At 43.7% G+C, this 22770-nt stretch overlaps 3 protein-coding genes across 15 annotated transcripts in view; 1 reads left to right on the forward strand and 2 right to left on the reverse strand.

Moving 5' to 3' along the window:
• The window catches only part of IWS1 (interacts with SUPT6H, CTD assembly factor 1), a 21554-nt gene extending 20484 nt beyond the window's left edge, over window positions 1-1070 (forward strand). For 5 of the 8 annotated variants that reach the window (XM_030495965.1, XM_030495968.1, XM_030495970.1 and 2 more), the window contains one exon: window positions 486-1013. Coding sequence is in view for 6 of the 8 variants with exons in the window: in XM_030495968.1 (XP_030351828.1) it covers window positions 486-617 (132 nt within the window). In the remaining 2 variants the exon portion in view is untranslated. Of the gene's footprint in view, window positions 1-485 lie in introns of all 8 variants that reach the window. The other 3 variants (XM_030495966.2, XM_030495967.2, XM_030495963.2) reach the window with 2 other exon arrangements.
• The window catches only part of LOC115612094 (coagulation factor IX-like), a 23686-nt gene extending 10785 nt beyond the window's left edge, over window positions 1-12901 (reverse strand). The window contains exons 1-10 of one of the 6 annotated variants that reach the window (XM_030495980.1): window positions 12120-12900; window positions 11196-11326; window positions 10365-10484; window positions 8469-8629; window positions 8069-8093; window positions 7827-7940; window positions 6526-6657; window positions 5757-6364; window positions 3799-3916; window positions 2271-3049 (exon numbers count right to left, since the gene is read on the reverse strand). In XM_030495980.1, the coding sequence (XP_030351840.1) occupies window positions 2472-3049; window positions 3799-3916; window positions 5757-6364; window positions 6526-6657; window positions 7827-7940; window positions 8069-8093; window positions 8469-8629; window positions 10365-10455 (1827 nt within the window). In that variant the 5' untranslated portion in view covers window positions 10456-10484; window positions 11196-11326; window positions 12120-12900 and the 3' untranslated portion in view covers window positions 2271-2471. The other 5 variants (XM_030495983.1, XM_032920149.1, XM_030495982.1 and 2 more) reach the window with 5 other exon arrangements.
• Window positions 12902-13163: 262 nt separating this feature from the next.
• PROC (protein C, inactivator of coagulation factors Va and VIIIa) lies at window positions 13164-22770 on the reverse strand. The gene is made up of 9 exons (XM_030495984.1): window positions 22092-22770; window positions 21671-21754; window positions 21131-21291; window positions 20144-20168; window positions 19624-19734; window positions 18779-18919; window positions 18316-18425; window positions 17275-17392; window positions 13164-13834 (listed from the first exon to the last, which is right to left on the reverse strand). Exons 2-9 carry the CDS (start codon window positions 21735-21737, stop codon window positions 13266-13268), a joined length of 1302 nt encoding a protein of 433 aa, XP_030351844.1. The 5' UTR covers window positions 21738-21754; window positions 22092-22770; the 3' UTR covers window positions 13164-13265.

A 22770-nucleotide genomic window follows, 5' to 3' on the forward strand; every position in this document is an offset into this window, starting at 1 on the left:
CAGTGTATTCATGCCTAAAAGTCTCCCTCCCACCCTCAGAAGCCTGTATGTGTGACACTGTGGTGCAGCCTGTTTCTGACACTGAGCTCCAGCTGATAGAGCTACAGAACTATTCCAAACTGTAAATTCACCTGGCATGTGAACAACTAACATGTTAGTTATTAATCCCTGTAGTGTATGTGAAAGCTTTCCTGTGTGATGTTTGTGGCGGGGGTGGGGGTGGAATGAGATGGTCTTTAGGCTCCCTTCCAACCCAAACCAGTCTGTGTTCTATGATACATGCAGTGTGTAAATTGGGGGAACATTTTCTCCACTTTCTGGGGAGGACACGTGTGCACGCACGCACACAGTTGGAACCAGTGGCCTCATCCACTCCCTCCTGCAGGTTTAACCTCGCATGCATCACTTCTCTTGAATCTCTGGGACGTCTGCTTTTTTTCAGTGGTAATTACTAGTTTTTATTATTTAATGATATATTTTTTAAGTTCCAGGGGACCTCTAAGAAAGGGGTGAGTCGACTGGACAAACAGATGCGGAAATTCACTGATATCAGGAAAAAAAGCAGATCGGCCCATGCAGTGAAAATCAGCATTGAGGGCAATAAGATGCCATTGTGACCCTTCACAGAATACCCCATGACCTCTGCTGTAAGACAGTACACCCACAGACTCTTTGGAGACCTTTACATTTTTTAACAGCTTGTTTGGGGTTTTTTTTTTTTTTTTGGTGGGTTTTTTTTTTTTTTTTTTTTTTTAGTGAATCTTTAAATTGTTGGTTCAGGTTCTGGTATAAGATGATGTCTGAGGACTGTGAATATGAGACTTCTTTCTCCTGATTTTATTTAAACTTGCTCTGTTGTGTCCTTTGTACAGATCATGTATTTGTTGTATTGCAACAATAAAACATCTTCTGTTTTTTTTGGGGGGGGGGGCCTCTTTGTTGATTGCTCAAGAGAATGTATTTGCAGACCACCTGCGCTGTGGAAAAGCTGGTAACTGTTAGTTTGCTGTTTACCACTGTCTGTCCCCTCTTCATTCAGAGCTTTATTAATCAGTTGGTCTGTCTTTGGAGATCCCTGTGTGGTGTTTTTGATAAGAAATAATGACCATCTTCCACTCAGAGGGTTTCATTGTTCATGAAAGCATGATGGAAGGCTCAAGAGAAGACGAGCAGAGCTGGAAGACAACTGCACCTGCTCTTTCCAGGTATGCTTATGACACAGGAACTGACCTCAGGTGTGTGTTTTTTAGCATGCCAAGAGTTTCAAGGGTTTGGTTTTGGTGTCATGTTGCTGCACCCTCCCCCCAGACTTTATTTTTGGTAGTTCTGGGGTTGTGGGCTACTCTTAAATCCAAAGAGCTGTTTCCTTGAAGTATTGGCCCTGGTGGTCATGTGAGCTCTTTAATTACAGTTTGTTGCCACAAAATTAATAGCTTAGCATCACCTGTTCTCTGGAGGCAAACAAAAAAGGCTTCTTGTGCAATGGTGGTGGTAATGGCCTTTGACAAGGCTTTGATCAAAGCTGAGGAGGAAAACCACTCATCACTGCGAGTGCTGGGTTGTTTTACATTAAAACTTTAGAGAATTATAAGAAAGGTCACAAAATCAAAAGTTCTTTTGACATGGGTCACAAAGAGCACCTGTTAGTTGCAGCAGAAAGCAGCAACAGTGTAGGTAGTCAAAGGGGTGATTAGCTGAAGGATATTAGTCTGGCTCACCAGTATTTTATTTCACTTACATTTTTGGCATTAAGCGCTGCTTTTGATGTGTGGGGGAATTAGCCTCTTGGAGGGCTGGCTGGGTGCACACCATCAACCTGCATTTTAGTTTAGGATGATGGAAAAGCTGTTTATTGCTTTGGTGGTGTGTTGTCTTTTCCCCATAAAGTGTGTTCACAAGTATTTCATTCCATATAGTCCTGCAGCAGGGGGATTCCCTCCTGGGCGGTTTTTCCAGTGCCGTTTGTAATACAGGATTCCATACAGAGTTTGGGTTTGTATCAGAAAACATTTGTACACTGAATTGTACCCGAGGTAACTGGTGTAGTTGGTGACAAAACGTCACAGATCCCTGAGTGCTGTGTTCAGCACAGTGCTTCAGAACTGGAGGCCAGCCAGCACTACCAGAAATGCACAGGTAATTCACATAGAGGACTGTTTGCCTGTTTCTTTGAGATGTACGTAGGCTGGGAAATGGAAGGCACTTTTTCTCTCTAAAACAAAAAACATTTCTGGTTGGAACTTACATTAAGAAAGGGTGTAGTCACCTCCTTTGTTGTTTGCAGAATAGTTCTTTATTATACACAAGTATTTTGGTACTAGTCAAATGAACAATTTAACCATTTATGGTAAACAAACAGACTCAAAATTTCTTTGAAGATAATCTTGGTTTTACACCATTAAGGCCAGGAACTGCACAGTGTCTTAGACTGAAACACTGTACTAAGAGAATTGTTCCTGATTTCAAAGGCACTAAGAAAAGTTAATGGAGAAGTTTTCAGAATCTGCTACGCTCTCGACAATCTCTTTAATCCAGGGGATGTAGTTGGACACCCTGGTGTACACACCGTATTTCCCTTTTTCAGCACAGCCCTCTCCCCAGCTCACAATCCCCAAGAGAAACCAGGTGTTGTGGTGAGACACGGTGAAAGGGCCACCGCTGTCCCCTTTGCAGGCGTCTGCCACTTCGGTGTGGTGCCCTGCACAGAACATGTTATCAGTGACCAGCCTGTCCATTGAGCGCTGGCAGGTCTCCATGTTCACAATGGGCAGACGGACTTTCATGAGGAAGCGCAGAGTCGAACCCCTGTCGTGAGTGGCACCCCAGCCACTTACCATCCCTATTCTTCCTTCTTCGGATAGCAGGGTGGCCAGGCTGGGGCTCGGGAGGCAGATGGGAATTGCATACTCGTTAAAAACAACGGCACTGCTCAGGTACAACAAGGCAATGTCGCTGTTGTAGTCATTTGAATCATAATGTGGATGTGTCCAGCTCCGTTCCACAGAAATCTTCTGTTCTTTAAATTCTCTTTGATACTTGTCAAAGTCTCCTGTAGTCACAAGAAGTTAAAATGTTAAGCAAACTGTAAACAGCCTCTGTGCTATAGCAGGAAGGGGAGTGAATTAGTGCTTTGACCTCTTGTCCCAAGGCAGGACAGACCAAACCAAATCATGCTCTGGGACAGTAATTTCTTAGGCTGCACATGTGATTGGACAAATAGAGCTTCCCAGTTTGTCCTTTAAGAGCAAAACAAAGTTACTGACTGGAGGAATAGGCACACCCAGAGAACGTGGCTTCTGGGGTAGGGATTTTGCCATAAATAACAATGGTTTTTAGTAAGCACTGTTTTTTGAACAGTGTGTCTAAGCTGCAAGGGGTTCCAATCCCTGCCACTGTAACTAGTGCTGCAGGAGCAGTTAACAGCAGGAAACTAATCATAAGGCTGATTAAAAACCAAACCTGACTGGAGAGCAGACCATCAACTATAGGAATCCCCCTTCCTTCTAAGGTGCACCCTGAGGTGTGCTCAGTCTCCTGGCATGATGAGTTTGCCAAAATGAGTGACAGAAAAAGACAGATCTGCCTTGTGGTCCCAGGGTCGCCATGAGAGCAAAAGGGAGCAGCTGGAGCCCCTTCACGCTTAGAGGTCGCCAGTAAAAGGAAGTGGTCTGTACATCCACGTTGGGTAGGATGCGATGTCTGTTTCTTAACCATATCTTATTCTGTTCAAGTCCAATGCAAAGTGCATCTTACATCAGAGATTCCCCCGTGTTCCTACCATACACAAACTGTACTCACCTACGGTGACATGGTGTGGCCTGACGAGATCGAGGCAGTGAGCAGCAGTGACCACCCAGCGGCTGCCGATTAAACTCCCTCCACAGAAACCAATGTCTTTGCTATTCCGGATTAAAACCTGTAGGAGGAAGAACAGCATGTCACCAGGGATCTGCTGCGTTTGTGTGCACACCATCAGTCTCACGCAGGATGGGTTCAAACTCTGTATCTTGAAAACACCACTTCTGGCAATGCCTGTGGTGCAGCAAATATAGCGAGGCTGTTAAAGCAGTCATAAAATAAAACGGTTGCACATCTGTGACAATGGAGCAGAATGTGACGATGAACCAGGCTTGCCAAATCCAACAGAATTAGAGCTATGCTGACTGGCATTCCTTTAAGGAAATGAGTGTGATTTATCATGTGGCTTCACATTTTCTGGGGGGTGGGGGAGAAGGGTAACACAAGGTGTATTTCACTGGTACTCTGGTTAAAAAAGAAGAGAGCAGCATTTGTCTACATGAAGAAGGGCTAGAAAACAGTTTTTCATTCTCCCAGCTGTCAAATGAAAGTGCAAGTAAGTGCAGACTGAGAAACTTTGTTGGTTTTCATTTATTGGTAATAAAATCTGGCATTTTCTACACAGTAGAAAATGGAGAAGTAAAAACGTGCTGCTCCTGTCAGTCAGATGTTTTTGTCTTGTCTATTCAGAATTATAAGTTCCAGTAATGCCTCCACCTCTCTTCAATTAAACTCCTCCCTGAAGCTGTTATTTCATGTTAACCTGCAGGGAAAGCTTAAATTTTGGTACTCTGCAGTTTCTGTGAAGTTAATCATGAAAAAATCACAAAAAGGCACAACACGAGTTCTGGTGCAGTGTCACATTTTACACCGTAATATGGCATATGGTTTTACACCAGAAGCCATTTTGACTTAAACTCTGCACAATTTCCTAGGAAGTAACATAACTGCAGGGTTGCACAGGGGCCGCGGGGTCCACACAGGTCAAGCCTCCTGTTCCTCCCTGTAAAATACCTCCTGATGGGTGCAAGAGGGAAGTCATCTTGTGTGACAGCACTAAAACACCGGCAGTAACCACAGCTGCTTTAGATCAGTCTGTTAACAAGCCCCTACATAACAGTGCACTGATGAGATGGAGACAATAAGTGAAAAATTAATAACAAAAGAGACACAAAAAGCCCCAAACCAAGATTAAAAAAAAAAACCCCAAAAAGCAAAACACACACACACAAAACACCAACAAGAAACAAACAAGCAAAACAAAAAACCAAAGAAAAAAGAACCAAAAACCAAAAAAACCAGGTAAAAAACCCACAAACACACACAAAAAACACCCAAACAAAAAAGACCCTCACAAACAAAAAAGCAAAACAACAACCCTCCTTCCGCCCCCCCCCCCCCAAAAAAAAAAAACCAAAACCAAACCAAAATCCCAAACAAAGAAGGTGGAAATAAAAGAAACACTTCAGGGGGACTCCTGAAGGGGGATTCCCACCTTCCTATCTGAGTGCTCTCAATTTTACCTTCCTTACTGTCAGCAAGTTGGAAAAGCTGAGCAGTCTAATGGAGAATCTCACCTGGTGATAGGAAAATGTTTGTGAAAAATAGCAGCAGCCATTCCAAAGGGAAGGACAGCTTTTCACCAACAACACTGAGAAACAACCTGAATGACAGAGCAGGAGACCCGACTGACAGAATTAAGACAGAAAGCATTAAGCTGAGACAATAAAAGCACCTGCATCTAGGATAGGATAGGGGGAGCAATGATAAAAAAAGGCAACTAAGGTGTGTTATCATCAAAAAGACCTGCAGAAGTTTGAGGAATACGTGTGTCTAGATGTCTCTCGCCCTGAAAAACCTTGGCTTGATGAACTCTGCTCCAGCTGCAACCAGTGATGACAAAGTAAGAAAGCATTCAAAGTATACAAATGTGGTATTTATGGCCAGACAAGTATTACCTGCCAGGGGCAGTGTCCACGATGACACAAAGTTCCTCCCGTTATCCTGGAGCCATTGTGCTGTAAAGTAGAGCTGACATTTATCTGGACAAACTGAGGCATGTCTGAAACACGTCCCCGGTCACTGCTCCAATGAAGCCCGGCCCGCGCTGTTGGGATGGCATTTTCCAGCACTTCTTCCTGCCTGGCAGCAGGCTCTGTGGTCTCCTCCTGCCACACAGGGCCCTGGGTGGGCTCATGCCATGGAGCCGGGCCTCTCCCAGGCTCTCCAGGCCTGGGGGTGCCCCCCACTGCCCCACCATGCACAGGGACACCCGCCCCCAGTGGCATCTGTGTCACAGAATCCACCAGGGTTTTGTTCCCTGTCACCTCCGCTTGTCCCGTGTCACCCTCTGTGTGCGTGCTCTGCCCAAAGCCATCCTTTAAGGTCTCATTTTCCCCAGCAGCGCTTTGGTTCAGCTCCATTTGCCTAACTGTGCCCTCTGTGCTCTCATTCCTCTTGGCCTCATCGTCCCCATGCTCACGCAGTCCCCTCGGGAGTCTTTCCAGCCCCAGCCGCTCTTCCTCCAGAGCCTGCCTGGCTTTAATCAGGCCACAAGGAAACGGTGCTGGAGGGAAGGCAGACACAAATAAAGATGTGAGTTTAGGTCATGTCAAACTCCCAACACAAAGGAACAGGATTCAACGCTCCTGTAAGAGCTCAGGAATAACTCTGACCCAAACCATTCTATGGTTCCAGGATCCTAACTCCAAGCGGACCACGCGTTACCTGCTTGCACGCATCTCTTCCCATCCTCGTGCAGGGTGTAATCTTTGGCACAGGAACACACCACGTGAAAGGCGCTGCTGTCCCTGCAGTACTGCCAGCACCCGCCGTTCTTGTACCAGCACTCAAACTTCTCTGCCATGGAAACACACAGGTTATTGCTATGCATGGACCCCTGAGCAGCTTCTTGCACCACTGTTATACGGAAAGAAAGCAGGAAAAAAACCCTGCTGAAATTTCACAGGGGAATGGAGGGAACTACCTCATAGCTCCAGAAAACCTCACTGATTTGTAACAAACCAAACCATGGCCTTTTGTCTGTTGCTTGCCTGTTTCTACCATTTCTCCTTTGCCAGTTTTGTCCTGAGGCCTTTCTGCCCGTAAAGCAGGGGCAAGAAAATACCTGGAAGAGCAAGCGCTTCTAAATGCATCCATTTTTCATCTGCCTGCAGATCAAACTTGGTCTATCATGACAGATGGAAAGTACTGGGCATTTTGGTGGAGGCCAAGTCTATGAGAAATTGACTGAGTGTTTTTCTACATTGCTCCATTAAACAAACATGTTTCATTGCTTCACTGTAAAAAGGAAAGGTCGAGAAAAGTATTTTGGGGAAAAAAACTACTTATGTTAGTTTGGCTTTCACTGTATTTCATGCCTCAGTCATTTTCAAATCTGATACACTAAATCAGAGGACCAAAAATCTGATAAAAGGGAGGCAGTTTTTCCAATTCATTTTTCATTACTGGTATATTACAACATAATACAGTTTTAGATTTGTTTTTGTTTTACACTAAGCTTTGGCTTGATGCATCTACTCAAAAAAGTTATAAAAAGAAGAGGGCCTCGCCAGGAACCACCTCCAGTGCAGGTGTCTGTGGCCTTAGTCACTAGACTTTTCACTCTGAAGTGATAACAAGAGGTAATTCCCTATCCTTTCTTGGGAGAAGATGGGAGGCGGCCACCCTTCCTCAGGGCTTGCACCGATGAGTGGAGGACCAGGACTGCCACAGCTGTATGACAGGAGGTGGTGTTACCCTCTTCTTCCACACAGCAGAGCCAGAAGCAGCTACAGCTGCTGTCACACCATAATTCCCTCCCAGGGTGGTGGTTCCCCAATTTGTCATGTAAGAAAACACTGTTCTAATGTATGAATCTTTAACAGCTGACCAGCTCTGGATCAGACAGATAAAGTCACCACTGAAAACCTCAATGAGAAGCCCATGCAAAGATTCAGCTCAAGTATCCAATGAACAAATGCCAGCCTTAATTCTTCAGAGTGAATGTCAGTGTGCCCTGTACTCACCTTTTTCACAGTTGTCTCCTCCAAATTTTGGGGGGCAGATGCAAAAGTAATTGTAGTGTCTTATTTTGCAGACTCCACCGTTGTTACAGGGATTTGTATTACATGGATTTAAACCTAAGAAGAAGAAATAAGAAACAATATAATTAAGAGAAGCCTGGCTTTAAACTGCCACATAATTCTTTGTACCCAGAAGGGACACAAGAAATTATTCTTTTTTGGTTTTAATTCCTTTATTTGCCTACCTCTGTAATTGAACCAAAACTCCATCTGCAACAAATCACAAATGAAGAAAGCAGTCAGTAAGTGCTCATACTGGTTACTGAGGATATAATTTAGGAAATTATATTGTGGGGTTTTAGGGTGCATGTAAATTAACATTTTGATTAGAACCATAAAACATTCTCAGAGCCGATCTGATCATCACCATGCAGCTCACTTTTGTTTGTGCCATGGACCAGCTGCAGAGTGCATGAACTGGGTTGTGCTGGAATGAGAATTAAACTGAAAGCTTAGATCCATAAACGCTCCAGCCAGGGGAAGGTCTGTGACACCCCACCTCGCCCCCAGAATGTGCTGCTGCAAGATCCTCAGCACCAGCCACTGTTGCCTTTCCTCTGTTTTGCCTAAAGTAAAGTTCCTCACCGTTTTCTCCTGTGAGTGGAAGATCTCCTTGGCCTCCTCAAAGGAACACTTCTCCTCGTTGCATTCTCTCTCCAGGTTCCCTGGACGAATCTCTTCTAGAAAATAGTTGGCGCGTTTATGGACTTTGAGCACCTCGTGTGCTTCGTCCTTCCTCATGAACACTAGAAAACAAAATAGAACAGGTGACACTGGAAGACAGCAAACTGGCACCACTGCAGTCACAGTCATGCATGCTCCAGTTGAGTAAATAACACAGAGAAAGGGAGTGGGAATCTATATGAACAGCCCAAAAGAAAATAAAACGAGCCTGTGTTCCAACAAAAGACATGAGCAGTTTAAGCTTTCTTTTAGCGGATCAACAGACTTACAGTTAAGTGCACAAATCATGTTTTACTCCACAAGACTCTTTGAGTATGGCAGAGAGGCTGGTTATATTTTTCTGCCTAACCGCCCTGATCCACAACAACTGTTAGTTGCCTGTGTGTGCATGCAGAAATAAAGCTGAAGGGAGAGGTCTGGTTTGTATTTGGTGTCAGCTTTGTTAGATATTCAGTAATATCTGTGCTTTCCAGGTAGCTACAGGGCACAACAGGACAGACACCGCCCCTTCATTAAATGAAATATATGAACTGTCAGGTTTGTAGTTACATTTAGTTCATCACAACTTCATTCCACTAAGCTATCTGCCCTCCTGCAATGCCAATAAATTGAGGGACGAGCGGCTAGAAGAGGAATATGGCAGTAAGGTCCTCCCCACATACCCCCCGCTGCTCCACATGGCACCTCTAGCTGAAGCACAGTGCTCCCAGGATGTTCCAGTCAGGATGCTCTGAAGGAAAATGAGGGCTCACAGCCCCTGTGGATGTACTGATACCATGTGCCACCACTATTTAGAGAAGATGGAGGTTTTTGCCTTTCTATTAAATCTCCAGAAGTGTGTCCCTATATCCAAACCCACCCACCTGATAGATTGAAAAACTGCTGTTAAGAGTTTAAAGAGTTTCAATAAAGCTCACTTTGCAATCCTGACAAAGCCTAATAAAACTTAACAGCACTCTCTTTCCCTAGTCATTGTTTAGAGTCCTAGACAAGTGAAAACCTGACAAAGAACCCAGCTTTGGAGATGGCCCACAAAGACACACGTTTCCTTGTGGTTGCAGGATCAGCATCTACAGCAATGACTGAAATTCTAGAATAATATGAAATTGCTTCATTTCTAGGCAATTAGAAGCAGCCCACAAAAACTCTTGCTGAGAAAAACTTTGAACATATCCTGCTGCCTGGTAATGGGGAAAATGTCTTTCGCTTACATCAGTGAAACTGCCCTTCACCCCTCCTCGAGTTATGGGGTCATCTTTAACTGATTTGTCTATTGTAAGCAGGTTTCCCACATAGAGGATATGCCTGTGTAAAGCCTTCTGGTTTGCAGATACCACTTCTACTTCTGCTCTTCCTCCTCTGCAAGGACAGCCATAATGATTCCTGAGGTCCTGCACAGTCTCACTCTTGTTCTAAAGCTCTCTGAAGCCATCTCCTAACCTTGTGTAGTTGTAGTAAAATCAACACGAGGTCCAGGAACACACGTTGGAAGTGACTAATTTTAGCTTCCCAAATTGGAAAACTTTGCCATACAAAAATAGTTCAGATATTGGGTTCAGTGTCACATAGAGAATGCTCTGCAACAGCAAAGTTCTTAGTGGTCTAAGTAGGAAGTTAAAAAAGGCTGATTTCCCTTGGAAATAAATATATGAATATTCATTTTTTCATGTGTATTTCTGGAAGTAGCTTCTGCAACGCACAGGACTTCGCGTGCAGAAAAGGGAGGTGGTTTCAGTTTAAATGTAAGATTGTCACAATAAGACAACAAAGTTAAAAACGTAATTCAGAAGTACCTACCTGAATGTGCAAATGGACAGCTGCTGTTGAGGGAGCACATCAGCAGGAGAAACATCACAATTGAGGAACGGCTCTCCATTTTAGTGTGCATTCAGAATGCTCTGACTTCCTGCTGAGTCCCTTCAGAGGGAAAAGAAACATGAAATTGGTGTATTTTGGAATATAATACAATATTATGTAATATAATAAATATAAATATAATATAATATAATACAATATAAATCTAAGTGGTGTCACAAAACCAAGGGTGAATTAACCTGCAATACAGAAGTTAGAAGCAAGAAGGCAAGAGAAGGGACAAAGAAAGCAAATTCTACGCAGTTCCTTTTGATCTGATGCCCACTGTTCCTTCAAGCCACACCGATACTGCACACAACAACAGGAACCCCAACAGTATGCAAGGCAATGTGCAGAGATTGACCTAGCCCAGGATGTGGGGCAGGGCCTGATCTGAAGCCCAAAGAAGGAATAAAACCCCTATAGTGAACACGGGAGGTGTGGATGAGGCCCAAACTGAGCAGAAGCCAGTTCCAGTTACAGCCTTGTTTAAACTGCAAAGGATCCCAGGCTGAGGGCTGAGCTGCACTCTGCAGCTTCTCATGGCCTTGTCAAGTCAGCCCATGTACGCACACCCCAGTGAGGAAACCATCACCACATACCTGGAGGTAAAAGTTACAAGACAGAAGTTTCTGTTTCTTCGCATTCCCTTCCCAGGCCAAACAATTTACCAGGATTTGACAGCACATTCCTTTTTGCTACCTGGATCATTCTGCCAAACCCACAGGATCCAGAATGCATTCACTTTATACAGAACCATGCAATTATACTCACTTTTTTTCTTTATTTTTTTTAGGGAAAGACAGGACAGAGATTTGGATGTACACCAGGAACAGCCAGGAGGTCAAGGGGTTGATCATTAACCAGTCACAAATATTGACAGAGAAGAGACAACCTTCTGGATTCTATGAAACACATTTAAAATCCAAAATCTGAAGAAAACTGTGTATGTGTTTCCACACACATACATGTGTGCATTAAAAAAAAAAATAAATTAAAAGTCCTTAAAAACATCCTCTAACAATGAAAGCCACATCTTTGCAACAAATTTCTTTAGGAAAATCTAGATTTTTTAAGAGATTTCTGACGCTCCATCATCTTTTAGTAGGTAAGACCAACTGATCTGGAAAATACACAAACTGCTCTGTAAGCATCTGTTAAAACACGCAGAGCTGGGAGCATGTAGAAGAATTCATAGCAGTCACCTGCAGCGAGGCAAATATTGCCCTGTAATAGTCACAGCTATTCATGGACATTACGTTTCTGCCTTTAATTAGACCCATATTTTACTGGCTTTGAACACAATAACATTTTTCCTTGTAACTCAATGACTAACAACGCTGGCCCTCTCAGAAGCATGCATTCTTGCTGCAGGCCCTGGCTGGAAGGCTGCTGTTCAAAGCATTATTCTTTAAGGTCCATTTATCCTTAAATGCAGTCCCAAAGGAAAGAGGGGAGGGGAAAAAAGAAAAAGAGAGACAGAGGCTGCTGACTGTGTTGTTCTTCTCCGCTTACCTCCAACACGAAGCCCTTAGCCTGACTGCTACTTCTTTAATGCATGAATCAACTTCAGCACTTATTAAACATGTAAGCAGCTTGTAAGTCAACAAGACTAAGTCCACAAGTTCAAGAGGTATTAAACCTCTTTGCTGTCATCATATTAAATTTCTTACAAAGCCTAATACAATGTTATTATACCTGAAGTTTGTTTCGTTTAACAATCTCATCACCATAGCAGACTGAAGTTCTCCACTGATCCAAAAATGGGTCCAAATCCTGACTGAGATCTGGAAACATACATCACTACAGCAGAGTTAGTTTCGCTTTTTGTTTCTACAAGATTAATTATATTTAGCAAGCTTAAGTGCTAAGACTAAAAGCAAGTATAAATTGTGATTTAAACTTAAATTTTGACTATTGCTACTTCCCGTGAACTTACTGGTGCTATGTGTGTTCATTTTAGTTACTGACAGACACACAGATATACAGGCACAGACGCAAACACAGGCACACATATCAGTAAGCATCAGGAATGCTAAAATAGCCTGCAGCCGACTGCATTCACTAGAATAGGAACAAACACAAGCATTTGCTTAGCTTGCTAATTAGAAGAGATTTACAGACTTCAAGATAACTAGAGCATGCAAAAGCTTGGAGTTAAACCTCTCTTTTTGTAATAACAAAGAATTCCCATTGAGTTCTAAGGAAGCCTTTGGGGGGGGTAAAATCAGGCACTGAGTGTGCAAAGAATAGAACAGGAAAAACAGAGCTGAATCAGCTTAATCTGTGAGCACTGGAGCAAGATGCAAATGAGTGGAAGCAATGATGATGTTGTTATAATTTTACCGTGTTCAAAGAAAAACTATCCAAATACAGAGCAAACCAAAACAGGCACTGTGAATATGCTGCAGTAAAGCTGAAATGACAGAACTGTATCACTACAATGATTGTTAAAACACCTTTTTCTGTCCCCTCCCACCCCTCACCCCAACCAACTCAGTCATTTTACAGTTCAAAGATAAGAGTTATCTGACCTTGGTCCATCTGACCGTGGACCATTTTATTTTCTACAAGGCTGTAAAGCATCTCAGCGTAACAGAATATTATTTCTTGCCTATAAGGCCTAGTATAGGACCATGCTACAAATAAACCACATAACCTGTAAACAAACCAGTATAAACTAAGTAAAAAAGGAAAAAAAAAAAGGCATAAAACAGGTACCAAGGAAAACAGTACACCAGGTTAACATATACTCCGTATTTAATACTGAAGATCTGACAGTACATTACACTGCACACTGTCAATAGCGCATAGCCACAACATTCCAGACTCTCAGTATCAGAATCAACCCTGCCAAGAAGCTGACATCTTATCTATGTGGTGCTGGATCCACTCAAGATACTGACTAACTTTGGTGTAGACTCCAAACTTCTCCTTTCTCCCACAGCCTTCGCCCCAGCTCACCAGTCCTACCAAAAACCAAGTATCCTTATACTTAGTGATCATAGGGCCGCCACTGTCCCCACTGCAGGAATCTTTTCTGTCTCCTAAGCTCCCAGCACACAGCATGTTGTCAGAGATAGCAAATCTCATCGCCTGGGCACACTCGTTCCGGGGAACCATGGGGATTTGGATATAACTGAGGAAAGTAGAGTAATTGGTTTTAACATCACTTGTGCTGCCCCAGCCAGTTACCACCATCTGCTTCCCACTTGTCGTCAGCTCCTGCTCTGCCAGGTCGCGGGTGGGAAGGCAGATAGGGAGCGCGTATTTGTTATACATCACGGGCTCAGCCAAGTGCAGCATGGCTATGTCATTATCAGAGGTCTCCTTGGTGTAGTTCTCGTGGTTCACGTACTTATCAACCCAAATGGTTTGCTCATCTGCCTCAACACGGAGACGGTGGAATTTACCTGGAAGAGCAGAAGAGCAAACAAGAAGATGACAGATGCTACTGAACCTTCCTTCACCTTGAACACCAAAGCATCTGGATTACACTGGGCTTTAGGACTGTACTTCACATTTTTACTTCCCCTGCAATATAGACACTTGTTCATTTCTGTTACAGGTTAACAGTGTTTGTATTAGATGGACAAATCTGTGAACTTCCAATATTTACCTAAATCATGAATACATATGGTACTAATTGAATTTTAGTACCCTAGAGCTATGGTTATCAGTTGAGAAACTGAAGTGCCCTGTTGCATTCATATCACAGTACATTTATGCCACTTGAGAGATCTTCTTCAGGAGGAAAACAGTCTTGTTGGAGTCAGTATTAACAGCTGGGAGAACAAGCATACAGCAAAGCAAGACATTTCAGCAGTACACGAGCTTTATGCTGTATAACCAGTGCCTGAATGATTGAACTTCAGGGTTTATAAAGATGACTGACTGGTAAGGCTATTCCTTTCTGAAATCTTGCCTCTGTTGGCAAGATTTAGTAATTTTTGACTAATTAAGACTTCTCAGTTGTTATTTGTGCTACATGATCATGGCTACTTTGTGGGCCAAGCAGTTATGGAACACTAAGCAGGAAACTAAGCTGAAAAGGGCCAGAAAGGCACAAACAAGTCATTTGTGGTACACTGCAAAAGACAGAGACAGACCTCTTCAACATGCTGTGAAGAGACAGCCTCAAAAATAATTATCAGTGGCTGTCACATTTCTGAACTGTGCTGTTGGTTAATTTAAGCTTCATATTGAGGCCTACTTCAGTATGTACTAGATAAAAACACTTCTTCAGAGAAGTGTCCATAATGCACATCTGAGCTGCAGGCAGGCACACATCCAAGCACGAGGTGGCAGGACATTGAGGCTGACACCTTACCTCTGCCCAGGCTGCATGTGTGTGACAGAAGTGTGCTTTCCCCCTCGGTCTCACTATAGGTGAGTTGGAAGTTGCTCTTTATCATCACCTTTTCAAAGGTGTCGCTTCACAATACTAACCCTTAAATTTGGTCCCTCAGTCCCTCATTAACCCTTGCCTTCTTTCAGTCTTACTTGAATCCCTCTAGATACAAACTCTACAGCCAAGTTGCTCTGACTTTTGTGAACAGACTACTGCATGCTCTTAAGCTGGAGATTCAGGAACAAGAGACATGAACAGGGAAATAGGGTTGTTCTCAAATCCATCTTCCAGAACTTCAGCTATTTGGAGAGCTAACTTTTAATTTCAGAAACTAAAAAGCCACATAATTGTCTGCAAGAATATTGCTTGAGTGCAAAGCCAGCTGTGAGCTTCCTCTCCAGTTTTGCTCTTATGGATGGCAAGCAGAGTGCTACAACGGGCCGAGTCCAGAACAGTGCTGGGTATCCCACCCTGACAGAGGCAGGTTGAGCATCACCTCAGCAGGCTCAGTATGAACTGAACATTCATTACTGTCATGGAGCTCATACCTGCCCCCCTCAGACATGGCAGGGTCTTCATTACAAACTCTGTTCCATGTACCTCACTAGATGTCTCCAGGTTTTAGAACACACATTTTTCTGATGAGAACTGCTTTTTTTGGTGGCAATAAAATTCCCAGAAGATATATTTAAAAGGACAACCATGTGGGTCTTAAAAAGGTTCCCTTCTGCTTGACCTGGAGTATCATCTGGAGGAGAATCTCTTCTCTTTGGTGAAGCCTCAGCCTGTGGTCATCTCAGTCCTGCACACACCTACCCCAATACCCCAGTGAAGGGCCCTTCTGTGATTTCCATCCCACCACAGTAATATTGCTCAAGAATGAATGAGAGGGGTTCTCCTCTCATACATCCCAACTCTCACTCCATGGCCACACACTTGCTCTTCCCCTACTGATAAGGAAGGTCTTTTGGGCAGCTAGGAGAGTGAAATTCAAGCCCCTACTGCTGATCACCCTTACACTATAAATTACTCTGTAAACTCACTCCAGATTTATGTGAGAGATGTCTCTTGACTTTTATTTAAGCCAATAAAAAAATATCTTCTCAAATTAGGGCTCTCAAGTGCTGACACTTTTCTTCACTCACTGACAATCACTTTGCATTTGGCTAGCACAGGACTCTCCTGACAGATCCCACCTTTCTTTCTTTTCTGCAGAGATCTCTGGGCATGGCTATCCCAGCTGAAAGCTTGTCAGACCCCACAGATCTCTACCAAGACCTGCAGTATGGGGCCAGGTTGGAATAATTTAAGTGCAGTCTCAATATTTTCCCTAGTTACCGTTCTCCTGCTGACTTCTCCTTTCAAGTTACACTCAAAGCTACATCTAGCACTGCAGAGCATTCAAACATGACATCTGACAGTAGCTTTTCCCCTAAAACATTCCAAGATCCTTTACCGAGTAAATTGCACAGGATTCTTCTTCTTGGGTCTCACTAAAACTAAACATACATATTGGCAATCGCTTAGAACGGAAAAAATTTACTTGCTAGTAACTGGAAGTGCTTGGAGATGTGTAGTCTGTATGCACATCTCCAGACTACCACATGCATTTCTGCTTTCATGTCCCTCTGTGAAAAAGGTGGATATTTTGGCACTAAGAGGACCCAAGGCTATATTGCATGCTTTTCCATTCATCCTTTAACAACAGAGGATGTCCATAAACACATCCATCCGTCTGTGCCTTATTGTCTTTGTTCTCAAACATCTGCACATCCAGTCTATACAGAACATGCACACAGACAATGTCTATCCAAGACTACATATAGAGACAATATAATTGCAAGATTTTCCACAATTACTGGGAACAACCTATCTTTTCACTAACAGAGAAAGAACACAGTTGAGCTGTTATGCCTGTCACCAATGCTAGATAGAAAACAGTAATAAAAAAATCTACTTAGGTGTGACTAGAACAATAAACCAATACTGAACAGAGCAATACTGTACTTGACATAGATCTTCTCACGCTTAAAAGCAGCACTGCCAGTAAAGGCAGTGCTGCCATTCTGCAGCACTTCGCTACTGAAACTCTCTTAATGATGTTCAAATGTATGAAAAGGCAGCAAGAGGCACTGTGACATTCTCTTCCTGGGATCAGGACTTTTCTTTTTTGCTATTGGGATGACCTTGAATACTTTTATCACCAGAAAAACACGAGCAGAAGAGACCAAGTTTTTCTACTTTACAGACAAGCAGCCATGCTCAGGAGACATCAGCTCACTTCCACAGTAAGGCTGATAGTGGCTCAAATGAAATGAGATTTTTACTAAGCTTTTTTATTTTGTGCTAAGGGGCACACTAAGTACTTCCCAGACAACCTACTCCTATAGCCAAGAAGGATTTTTGTCTTCACAACCTGCTAATCTTTCTCCTGAGTTGATAAACCATGGGAATGAAACAATTATAGTTAAAAAACCACAGTGACAGACTTTTTTTCCATACCAAGTCTTACTTTGAGCCCATCTTCTGTCTCAGTGCAGTGTGCTGCTGTCAGGACCCAGGATGGATGGATAAGAACACCTCCACACAGGAAATTCCCTTTGCTATTTTGCAGCATAATCTGAAATGAAAGAAAAAGGGAGTTCTGACACTGCATGGAGCATGGCTCACAACATATTGTACACATTCTTCTTTGTGGCTGCAAAATACCCAGATGCATCAAGCACCAATGTCACATTCATTGCAGCCAAAGCTCTACAGTGGGACAAAAGCACAATAAGGACTCTGTGGAACACCTACAATAAAATTCTGAACATTCTTCCTGAATGAGGACTGGCTTCATCCCAATCAGCATGAATGATGCTGGACACTGCAAAGAAACATTTTGGTACTTCCAAGCTTTGAAACACAGAGCTCAAATGAGGAGATTACTCTTGGGTCCATAGCACATGTCAGAGACAGTGTGACATCTCAGGCTCCAACATGCATGCTGTGGTGTAAAAGGGCCTTTAATGTCGAAGAGAGCCAGGCCCTGATTATATGCATTCACTTAGTTTCACGATAAGCTCTGCAAGGTTTCTCCTTTCTCTGTAATGTCCAACCCGCTCTGTAAAGCTATGGGCATATTTTGCTGATTAAATCTGCTAACTTGAATTTATTTCAGATGAAGCTTATAAAAACAGATCAATGCAGAAAGGGGAGAAGGCTACCTCACACGCCTGCTGTAAGGTTGTAACAGTAGCAGGAGCTGCAGTGATTAAGTGGCCTTTGCCAGGATGGAGCCACAGAGTAGTTAAGTGTCATCACTATCTTCTCTCCTGACATTGTTGGCAAGGCAAGGTTAAAAAAAAACGTCAAGAGTCCAAGATAACTTTTCCTGTTACTCCCACTTACAGGTTGCTTTTGAAAGAGCTAAACTAAGGGAATCTTAGCTTCATGTGACACTACCACTAGTAATGTAGGAGGCTTTCTGAAGCAGCTAGGCAGGCAAAGCTGTTTGGGAAGAGCCCGAGCCACTTGTGGTAAAAACTCCTTTCTCCTTACCTGCCAAGGGCTGTCTCCCCTTCTTCCTATTCTTCCCTCAATGAGACGAATATTGAATCCTCCTTTGGCTTCAATGTAGTCCGTTTTCACTCTTCCACAGGGGAACTCCACTACAGGAGATGCAGAGAAGTTAACTAGCAAAGACCAGATCACCCAATACAAAACTTCTAAAGCATTCTCTGACCTAGGCAATACTGTTCAGTGGCTCCACAGAATTCCCTAAATGCTTTGCAAAGGAGGCAGTTTCCTGATTCCCCTGTATGTCTCCATGAGGCAAACACAGATTAAAGGCCATAAAGTGGGTATGGAGTTGGGAAATGCAGGCACAGAGTTGCTTTGCATGGAATGGATGTTTTGAAAACTAGTACAAAGTGCACTGCAGACAATTCTCTCATAAAACCCTCTTTATTTCTTGTTTGAATAATCCTCTGTCAAATCTGGACTACAAACATCCTCCTCTTACCTACAGGCTTGCACATGGTATGGTCATTCATCAACTGATACCCAGAGGCACAACTGCAAGTGCGGTACTGGTTGGCAGGGTCATCCGTACAGAAATGCTCACATCCTCCATTGTTGACAGAACAGTTGGTGTACTTGACTTCTGCAGAAGAAATGGAGACCAAGAGAGAGATGAGAAGTTGGAAAGCCAAAGAGTCACAGGAGGGTAAAGTAGCAAAACGACATCACGATTCAAGTGAGCAACAGCTGACATTGGACTTGGGATGACAGCTGTGGGCTTTAACGGCACTGAGACAGCAAAGAGACCATGGTCCAGAAGGCAGCAGTGGGGAGATGGAGAAAACAGATTGCTGTCGGGGCAGGTAAATTGGAGAACAGGCAATTCATTGTCACTGAGTGCAAGTCAGACGGGGCAAAGTGTTGATACATGACACACACACTCATCACTGAATACACTACCCAGCTTTTGTGCAAGGAAGAAACTGTCACAGTAATGACAGTCAAATATTTGCAGTGGATTGGTTTCTCCCTGTATTATAATAACCTCCACCATCATCCTTGGGCTGACAGTTCTAAAGTAACTGAAAACCCTACTTTATAGAACTACTTCCAGTATTTTTGTGAAATTTAGGTATCTCAGATCTCCAAACCTCTCCCATGGCAACACAAAGTTCATTTTGTTTTAGATAAGAATAGATAATCCTTTTGCCACATCAGGAAGCAAAAAGGAAACCACAATTAGAAAAGAAAGCAAGTACACTGTGTGATAATGAAAATCAATCCCTATTACACAGAGATCCCTGCCACAAAGAATGTTATTTTATAGAGGATTAAAGGCAGCATTACCATAATTGCACAAAACGCCCTCCCAGCCTTTGTTACAGATGCAGGAAAATTTTCCAATATTGTCCTTGCAAATCCCATTGGAACAAGGCTGTGGGTCACACTGATCTCCATCTGAAACAGAGGCAGGAAAACTCAAGTCCCTGAATCACAGAGAGCTCACAGATCAAGCATTAACATGAACAGACACCCCCAAGATTCCCAAGCATCACCCATGGTTCCTCACACTGTGCTACCTCTATGGCTCTAGCCCAGAGACAAGGGTGTTTGTTTGGGTTCTGAATTACAGCTTCAGGGTGAGTGGAGTGCACTGACCATGCCTTAGCTCCAGGGACTGATGATGGGCACCTCAAGTTTTTTAGGAAGGTTGCTTGTATGATAGAACAGGAAAACATTCTTTGCACACCCCATATAAAAGAGAATGAGAGTTGGAATCAGTGTGTGATACATGGAAGCAGGAAGGCTGAGTACCAGTTACTATTGAGGAAACATGGAGAAGTGATTAGGAATGTCTTTTACTTACCTACGTACTTGCTCCAAAAATCTCTCTGTGGAGAAACAAAACTGACATTAAAGCTAGAAGCAGACTTTAAACAAGCAATGGATTTAAAGTGTATCATGGTCTTGGCCAACAGAGCACAGCACCCCAGTCAACAGCATTGGTCTCATTCTTCGTGACTGGCACTACGAACTGAACTGGCCCACCCAGTCATTCATGTATTGCCTGTATTCAGCACAGATGCAAGCTGGTGGTGCTTGCAGACCCACCAGCACCACAACCCCTCAATATCCCCAGAGATTCCCTGTTTTCCTGCCACTTACTGCCAGTCACTTGCACTGTTGAATGCACAATTCATTTATGCCCAGTTAGACAAAACATGGGCATCGTGAAGACAGACCCTACTTCACTCTAAGGTCTGAGGGACAGCAAGGACTGATTCATCCTATGTCGTGAGCCTACTCTGCTTAGTAAGAAAAGTAAGAAAAAGTCCAAGCCAACACAACAATTATGTGTGGAAAGGGGCAGGAATCAGCAATGCTGACAATAAAGATAGTGTCCAATTGAAAATATGAGGTTTGGAGAAGGAGGGAGAACCTAGTGATAACAGAAATGTTTGTGAGGCACAGGTGGGAGACTTTGGAGATACAGTGAAAGGCAGCCAGGAATGGCTAATTGACTACAGAGGGAAAAGGACTGGGAAAAAGTCAGTGGCAGCAAGAACAGCCAACTAGGTCAAACAGGGATTGGGTTTACCTGGCTAGGACCTAAACCTCACAACTGGGTCAGGTGGGACATGCATGAGCAGCCAAGTTTTGTAGGCCATACAGGTGGTAACGTGACAATTACTGTAATACAACAACATTCAAATCATGCCTACATCTTAAAAGTCAGGAGCCATGCATGTTCAGTGCTGACAGCAAGATCTCCTGTGCCCTGCACTGAAATACTTGAGTAAACAATTGATTGGTTAAATCCCACATTCATCCTTAAAAAAACCCCAAAACTTACTGTTGCTTCCTTGGTTTCAAATATCTCACTGGCCTCCTCAAAGTCACACCGCTCCTCAATGCACTCACGCTCCACAGAGCCCGGTTTGAGCTCCTCCAGAAAAGAGTTTGCACGCTTCTGGATTTTCAGGACCTGGTTTGCATCTCTAGTGCTGTAAAATACTGGCAGCAAATGTGTGAAAGCACAAAGCAAAGAGATGGCTGAAAACTGGAACTGGTCCTTCCCAAGGGACATTTACCAGCGCAATAGCCCCTCCCAAGCGTAGCAGGAGAGCCTGCCCTAGAAAACACAGGCTGTCAGTTTTGTGTTGCAGAAGCAAGCTTCAGCCTCTGCTCTGTGGTACTCAGCTAGCAGGGCTCATGAGGGCTGTGACTAGGCAGCCCACATGGCGCAGCACTGGGTCTGTCAACCTTTGCCAGAGGAATTCAACCCCCCACAATGGAAATGATTCCAGCCACTCTCTGGGACTGACAGAAGAGCAGGAAATGCACTTGCAGCACCTGGAAAAGGGTGAAGGGTATCTCTAAAATGAAAACTTACTTGAGGTACTACATACTCGTGAAGAGAGGGCAGCCAGCAGCACCCCTATGGTGACAAACTTCCACATACTGCAGCAGGAGTCACCTAAAGAAAAGGAGGTAGGTGTGAAGGGGAACTCACTGCTGAGCTGCAGCATGACCCCCATGCTGCAGTTAGTTTCTAGTCAGAGCGCTCAGCTACCTCACCTCACTTAGTGCTGTGTTCTGCTGTGACTTTCTGTGATTCCAGCTCTAAAGCAGCCATTCACTGGAGGCCCTCCAGACTGGTTTGTTAGAGCCTTTTAACCCATCAGCAGCTCTCCCAGAACACTTCTTGTATGCCCCGACATCCTCCCCTTGTCACATTTTGACAAGCTTTACACTTCATTAAAGCAAGCGGTACTGTGAAATCCCAAAGGATACAATACTTTTGAAGCACTTACTGCTTTATTCTGTGCGAATCAGCGAGATCTATTCTTCCGCCATGAGCTCTGCTGGAACTTAGTTAATCCATAACTTTAGATATTTACCCTTTGGAGTGACATGAAGTGCTTTCTTTTTAGTCATTAAACAAACAGCGCTCAGGGGGAGCTTGACGACTTACCTGCGCGCAGGAGAAAAATGAAACAGCTGAGGGATCCACTTTGCCTTTTGCAAATCTGCTTTGTTTCTTTTTCCTTTTGATTCTCTGGCAAGCAGAAATGATTATAGTTAGTTTGTAAGTGCAACCATCCGGTGCTGAGGTCGCCTGAGAGATCCAACCACCTTCTCACAGCGTGCAATCACCCAAAAGGGACACATACTGCTATTTCAAAAGTCCTCCCACTTTACTTTCTCAGTAAGGTTCCACTGCGAAACAGCCAAGGTAACTAACCCCCCTTACAGCCATGAGCAGGCAGTACCTGCCCATCACAGCTGCCTGCTGTGGGGAGGCAAGGCAAGAAGCTTGTACCAGCATCCTGCATCTTTAGGTGACCTGGACCAGCTTTCATCAGCACAGAGCCTCCGACTGAACTTCGAATATTCAACAGTTTAGAGAAAAAACACAATCCTTTCAGAAGTTTTCTTGCATCGGAGACAGAATGAACCAGTGAGTCCCCTTCTCTGGGAGCAGCCTGTGCA

This window comes from Strigops habroptila, chromosome 8, assembly GCF_004027225.2.
Source record: "Strigops habroptila isolate Jane chromosome 8, bStrHab1.2.pri, whole genome shotgun sequence".
Lineage (NCBI taxonomy): Eukaryota > Metazoa > Chordata > Aves > Psittaciformes > Psittacidae > Strigops > Strigops habroptila.